Source organism: Oncorhynchus clarkii, unplaced genomic scaffold (assembly GCF_045791955.1).
Source record: "Oncorhynchus clarkii lewisi isolate Uvic-CL-2024 unplaced genomic scaffold, UVic_Ocla_1.0 unplaced_contig_1604_pilon_pilon, whole genome shotgun sequence".
NCBI lineage: Eukaryota > Metazoa > Chordata > Actinopteri > Salmoniformes > Salmonidae > Oncorhynchus > Oncorhynchus clarkii.
The window spans coordinates 115,117-122,500 of NW_027258067.1; the positions used below are offsets into that span (position 1 = coordinate 115,117).

At 49.7% G+C, this 7,384-nt stretch overlaps 1 protein-coding gene across 1 annotated transcript in view; it reads right to left on the reverse strand.

Moving 5' to 3' along the window:
* Positions 1-7,384, reverse strand: part of LOC139394717 (PHD finger protein 21B-like) — a 29,977-nt gene that overhangs the window by 20,739 nt on the left and 1,854 nt on the right. Inside the window, exons 2-5 of the mRNA XM_071142815.1 lie at positions 6,672-6,686; positions 5,694-6,530; positions 4,544-4,720; positions 29-80 (exon numbers count right to left, since the gene is read on the reverse strand). Of these exons, the coding sequence (XP_070998916.1) occupies positions 29-80; positions 4,544-4,720; positions 5,694-6,530; positions 6,672-6,686 (1,081 nt within the window). The remainder of the gene's footprint in view (positions 1-28; positions 81-4,543; positions 4,721-5,693; positions 6,531-6,671; positions 6,687-7,384) is intronic.

The following is a 7,384-nucleotide window of genomic DNA, read 5'->3' on the forward strand; positions in this document are numbered from 1 at the left end:
TTCAATTAGTGTCAGAGGAAGAACTCACCTTCCAGTGTCTCTGTAGTGACCAGGCCAAGAGCCACCATGAAGGACATTTTCTGTAGGGGAGAGGGGACACGTTAGAGTGTGACACCCATATGAATACCGTACAGGTGGAGAGGGGACATGTTACAGTGTGACACCCATATGAATACCATACAGGTGGAGAGGGGACATGTTAGAGTGTGACACCCATATGAATACCATACAGGTGGAGAGGGGACATGTTAGAGTGTGACACCCATATGAATACCATACAGGTGGAGAGGGGACATGTTACAGTGTGACACCAATATGAATACCATACAGGTGGAGAGGGGACATGTTACAGTGTGACACCCATATGAATACCATACAGGTGGAGAGGGGACACGTTACAGTGTGACACCCATATGAATACCATACAGGTGGAGAGGGAACAGTTAAATCATATAGATTGATAACAAGGTAGTGTATAGTATTACCATTCCAGCCCCACTGTGGGAGGCATTTCAACTGGAATATAATCTGTCTCCTCTATTCTCCAGCTGGAGAACCCTCAGAGATTCCCTCCCTCCCTCCCTCCCTGTCTGGGTCTATCTCCCTCCCCTCCCCTCCCCTCCCCTCCCTCTCTCTCTCATTAGTCTTTCTCTCTCATTATCCAAAAACTCTCTTTCACCCTGCCACTCTCACTCTCCTCTACAATGTCTGGAATGTTCTACTACTTGGGTGTCATAGGCTTGTTTTCTCCCTCAAGTACTCCAGGTAGAGGTGGGCAGGGTGAGAGCAGGGCTAGTACGCGTGGTTTCCTAGCAACAGCAACACTTAGAAGTAAGGGAACCGTTGTGATGTCTCCCCCAGTGACTCCTGTGTTCCATGTCACGTGATCCATCTCTGAATCAGTCAATCCATAGTGAATCACTCTCATTAGTTACTGCTTGTTGAATCAATCAGTCCGTAGTGAATCACTCTCATTAGTTACTGCTTGTTGAATCAGTCAATCCATAGTGAATCACTCTCATTAGTTACTGCTTGTTGAATCAGTCAATCCATAGTGAATCACTCTCATTAGTCACTGCTTGTTGAATCAGTCAGTCCGTAGTGAATCACTCTCATTAGTCACTGCTTGTTGAATCAATCAGTCCGTAGTGAATCACTCTCATTAGTCACTGCTTGTTGAATAAGTCAGTCCGTAGTGAATCACTCTCATTAGTTACTGCTTGTTGAATCAGTCAATCCATAGTGAATCACTCTCATTAGATACTGCTTGTTGAATCAGTCAGTCCATAGTGAATCACTCTCATTAGTCACTGCTTGCTGAATCAGTCAATCCATAGTGAATCACTCTCATTAGTCACTGCTTGTTGAATCAGTCAGTCCATAGTGAATCACTCTCATTAGTCACTGCTTGTTGAATCAGTCAATCCATAGTGAATCACTCTCATAGTTACTTACCAGGGACTGAGGGGGGAGAGGGGGATGAGGGATAGAGGGAGACCAGGGATAGAGGGGGAGAGGGGGACGAGGGATAGAGGGGGACCAGGGATAGAGGGGAGAGAGGGGGATGAGGGATAGAGGGGGGAGAGGGGGACGAGGGATAGAGGGGGACGAGGGTTAGAGGGGTTTCAAGGGAAAGGAAGGCTGAGTCAGGATTATCTGGGATTATCTAACCGAATAATTCGATGGATAAACCAATCAGAGTTACAGTGATCAGATAGATAGACATCTGCTTCAGCTCTGAGTCAGCAGTAGCACCATACCGGAGAACATGATAGTCAGCAGTAGCACCATACCAGAGACCCTGATAGTCAGCAGTAGCACCATACCAGAGAACCTGCTAGTCAGCAGTAGCACCATACCAGAGAGCCTGATAGTCAGCAGTAGCACCATACCAGAGACCCTGATAGTCAGCAGTAGCATCATACCAGAGACCCTGATAGTCAGCAGTAGCACCATCAGAGAACCTGATAGTCAGCAGTAGCACCATATCAGACAACATCATAGTCAGCAGTAGCACCATATCAGACAACATCATAGTCAGCAGTAGCACCATCAGAGAACATGATAGTCAGCAGTAGCACCATATCAGACAACATCATAGTCAGCAGTAGCACCATACCAGAGACCCTGATAATCAGCAGTAGCACCATACCGGAGAACCTGATAGTCAGTAGTAGAACCATATCAGAGACCCTGATAGTCAGCAGTAGCACCATACCAGAGAACCTCATAGTCAGCAGTAGCACCATACCAGAGAACCCTGCAGTAGCACCATCAGAGAACCTGATAGCCAGCAGTAGCACCATCAGAGAACCTGATAGTCAGCAGTAGCACCATACCAGAGACCCTGATAGTCAGCAGTAGCACCATACCAGAGAACCTCATAGTCAGCAGTAGCACCACACCAGAGAACCCTGCAGTAGCACCATCAGAGAACCTGATAGCCAGCAGTAGCACTATACCAGAGACCCTGATAGTCAGCAGTAGCACCATACCAGAGACCCTGATAGTCAGCAGTAGCACCATACCAGAGAACCTCATAGTCAGCAGTAGCACCACACCAGAGAACCCTGCAGTAGCACCATCAGAGAACCTGATAGCCAGCAGTAGCACCATACCAGAGACCCTTATAGTCAGCAGTAGCACCATACCAGAGACCCTGATAGTCAGCAGTAGCACCCTACCTGAGACCCTGATAGTCAGCAGTAGCACCATACCAGAGACCCTGATAGTCAGCAGTAGCACCATACCAGAGACCCTGATAGTCAGCAGTAGCACCATACCAGAGACCCTGATAGTCAGCAGTAGCACCATCAGAGACCCTGATAGTCAGCAGTAGCACCATATCAGAGAACCTGATAGTCAGCAGTAGCACCATCAGAGACCCTGATAGTCAGCAGTAGCACCATACCAGAGACCCTGATAGTCAGCAGTAGCACCATCAGAGACCCTGATAGTCAGCAGTAGCACCATACCAGAGAACCTGATAGTCAGCAGTTGCACCATCAGAGACCCTGATAGTCAGCAGTAGCACCAAACCAGAGACCCTGATAGTCAGCAGTAGCACCATACCAGAGTCCCTGATAGTCAGCAGTAGCACCATACCAGAGACCCTGATAGTCAGCAGTAGCACCAAACCAGAGACCCTGATAGTCAGCAGTAGCACCAAACCAGAGACCCTGATAGTCAGCAGTAGCACCATACCAGAGTCCCTGATAGTCAACAGTAGCACCATACCAGAGACCCTGATAGTCAGCAGTAGCACCAAACCAGAGACCCTGATAGTCAGCAGTAGCACCATACCAGAGACCCTGATAGCCAGCAGTAGCACCATACCAGAGTCCCTGATAGTCAGCAGTAGCACCATCAGAGACCCTGATAGCCAGCAGTAGCACCATACCAGAGTCCCTGATAGTCAGCAGTAGCACCAAACCTGAGACCCTTATAGTCAGCAGTAGCACCATATCAGGACCCCTGATAGTCAGCAGTAGCACCAAACCAGAGACCCTGATAGTCAGCAGTAGCACCATACCAGAGACCCTGATAGTCAGCAGTAGCACCCTACCTGAGGCACTTATAGTCAGCAGTAGCACCAAACCAGAGACCCTGATAGTCAGCAGTAGCACCATACCAGAGTCCCTGATAGTCAGCAGTAGCACCATACCAGAGACCCTGATAGTCAGCAGTAGCACCATACCAGAGACCCTGATAGTCAGCAGTAGCACCAAAACAGAGACCCTGATAGTCAGCAGTAGCACCATACCAGAGACCCTGATAGTCAGCAGTAGCACCATACCAGAGTCCCTGATAGTCAGCAGTAGCACCATATCAGAGAACCTGATAGTCAGCAGTAGCACCATACCGGAGAACCCTGCAGTAGCACCATCAGAGACCCTGATAGTCAGCAGTAGCACCATACCAGAGACCCTGATAGTCAGCAGTAGCACCATCAGAGAACCCTGCAGTAGCACCATACCATAGACCCTGATAGTCAGCAGTAGCACCATATCAGAGACCCTTATAGCCAGCAGTAGCACCATATCAGAGACCCTTATAGTCAGCAGTAACACCATACCATAGACCCTGATAGTCAGCAGTAGCACCAAACCAGAGACCCTGATAGTCAGCAGTAGCAGCATACCAGAGACCCTGATAGTCAGCAGTAGCACCATACCGGAGAACCTGATAGTCAGCAGTAGCACCATCAGAGACCCTGATAGTCAGCAGTAGCACCATACCAGAGAACCCTGCAGTAGCACCATACCAGAGAACCCTGCAGTAGCACCATACACGAGAACCCTGCAGTAGCACCATACCAGAGAATCCTGCAGTAGCACCATACCAGAGAACCCTGCAGTAGCACCATACCTGAGACCCTTATAGTCAGTGTGTGCCTTAGATAAATGCTAATGTTTTATTGGCTTTAAATCCTTATTTATGTAATAGAATACTATTTAAAAAAACAGGCTTTTGTTTATCCTCTATTACAACATGGTTTGTGTTCTTGTTATTGATGTATAATTATTTAGGATTGTGTTTTTACCTCTGGGTCCTCATCCTTCTTCTTCTTCTTGGCTGGTGTAGAGGAGGGAGAGGTGGAGGGGTTGGTGGTCGAGGTGATGGAGGGGATCTCCTGTGAGGGGCTGTCGCCCCCCTGGGGTCCTCCTGGGGAGTCCTGGGAGGAGCTGGGGGTCTCTGCCTCCGGCTGGATTATTTTCAACTGGGAAAACACACCGCACGCACGCACACACACACACACACACACACACACGCACGCACGCACGCGCGCACGCACGCATGCAGGCGGGGACAGCGTTAAGCGTTAGTCAGTTAATTGGCTGTTGGTTCTAATAACTATTTAGTGCGAAGGGAAGGTAAACAATTGATTGTGATTGATTTATATTAAGAATTAAATCACACAACTCTACTTGTTATGATGCCTGTGATGATGCCTGTATTGATTCCTGTAATGATGCCTGTAGTGATGCCTGTAATGAGACCTATAATGATGCCTATAATGATGCCTGTAGTGATGCCTGTAATGAGGCCTGTAATGATGCCTGTAATGATGCATGTAGTGATGCCTGTAATGATGCCTGTAGTGATGCCTGTAATGATGCCTGTATTGATGCCTATAATGAGACCTATAATGATGCCTATAATGATGCCTGTAATGATGCCTGTAATGAGGCCTGCAATGATGCCTTAATGATGTCTGTAATGATGCCTGTATTGATGTCTGTAATGATGCCTGTAATGATGCCTGTATTGATGCCTGTAATGAGGCCTGTATTGATGTCTGTAATGATGCCTGTAATGATGCCTGTAATGATGCCTATAATGAGACCTATAATGATGCCTATAATGATGCCTATAATGATGCCTATAATGATGCCTGTAATGATGCCTGTATTGATGCCTATAATGAGGCCTGTAATGATGCCTGTAATGAGGCCTGTAATGATGCCTATAATGAGGCCTGTAATGATGCCTGTAATGAGACCTGTAATGAGGCCTGTAATGATGCCTATAATGATGCCTGTAATGATGCCTGTAATGATGCCTCCCCCACCTCTACAGAAGAGTTAGATGAGCATGACGTGTGTGATTGTAGAGACCATGCTGCCAGAGAGACAGTCAGTAGAGCTGGTAGGACTGACAGAAGGATGTGTTGGACAAGGACAGTCTTTAACCTTATTGTCAGTGTTGAAGACCAGCGGCTGGACCTTGACTGCCTCACTGATGGTCCACACCCTGTTGTTCCCGGCGTCGGCAGGCGGCGAGGCAGAGATGATGGAGAAGGTCACACCGGGGGCAACTGAGGCTGAGGTGGCTGTTGGGCTGCTGCTGCTGGTAGAGGTGGGGGAGATGCCTCCAGGCCAGGCTAGGGCCGGGGAGAGAGACTGGGTCTGGGCCGGGGAGAGAGACTGGGTCTGGGCCGGGGAGAGAGAGTGAGTCTGGGCCGGGGAGAGAGACTGGGTCTGGGCCAGGGAGAGAGATTGAGTCTGGGCCGGGGAGAGAGACTGGGTCTGGGCCAGGGAGAGAGACTGGGTCTGGGCCGGGGAGAGAGACTGGGTCTGGGCCGGGGAGAGAGACTGGGTCTGGGCCGGGGAGAGAGACTGGGTCTGGGCCAGGGGAGAGACCAGGGTCTGGGCCAGGGAGGAGACCAGGGTCTGGGCCAGCGGAGAGACCAGGGTCTGGGCCAGGGGAGAGACCAGGGTCTGGGCCAGCGGAGAGACCAGGGTCTGGGCCAGGGGAGAGACCAGGGTCTGGGCCAGGGGAGGGGGTGAGGAGGTTGTGAAGGTGGCTGTGTCTCCCTGGCCTACGGAGAGACGTTCTGGGCTGAACGTGCTGTTGGCTGTAGGCAGGGCCGGGCCGAGGGTGTGGCTCTGGGTGAGGGTGTGGCTAGAGCTGTGGGTGTGGTTAAAACTGTGGGCGTGGCTCTTAGGGCTGACTACAGCGGTAGCTCTCTGGAGGTTGAGGAGACTGAGGGCCTGACAGGATGACTGTTTCTGGCTGGCTGGCTGCTCCTGAGGGAGAGACACAGGGCTGTGGCTGAGGAGGAGGCTGGCAGGCTGCTCCCTAGGGAGAGACACAGGGCTGTGGCTGAGGAGGAGGCTGGCTGGCTGCTCCCTAGGGAGAGACACGGGGCTGTGGCTGGCTGGGATCACACTCTTTGGCTGAACCTGGAGAGGAGGGAGGGAGAGAATGTTACAACTTCTTTGGGATAGGGGGCAGTATTTTCACGTCCGGATGAAAAGCATGCCCAAAGTAAACTACCTGTTACTCAGGCCCAGAAGCTAGGATACGCATATAATTGGTAGATTTAGATAGAAAACACTCTAAAGTTTCTGAAACTGTTGAACTGATGTATGTGAGTATTACAGAACTGATATGGCAGGCGAAACCCAGAGGACAAACATCCCCCCCAAAAAAATATTTGGCTTACCACTATTTTCAACGGCTAGTACTATAATTATAAGACCAAGTCCTCCCAAATTGCAGTTCTTAGGGCTTCCACTAGATGTCAATAGTCTTTAGAAAGAGTTTCAGGCTGGTTTTTGGTTAATGGTTAATGGTGCTGCCACCTGGTGCTTACTACAACACCTGGTTGGTTACTTCAACACCTGGTGGTTACTTCAACACCTGGGTTTGTAATGGTGCTGATACCTGGTGGTTACTACAACACCTGGGTTTGTAATGGTGCTGATACCTGGTGGTTACTTCAACACCTGGGTTTGTAATGGTGCTGATACCTGGTGGTTACTACAACACCTGGGTTTGTAATGGTGCTGCAAACCTGGAATTTACTTCAACACCTGGAGGTTACTTCAACACCTGGTGGTTACTACAACACCTGGAGGTTACTTCAACACCTGGTTGT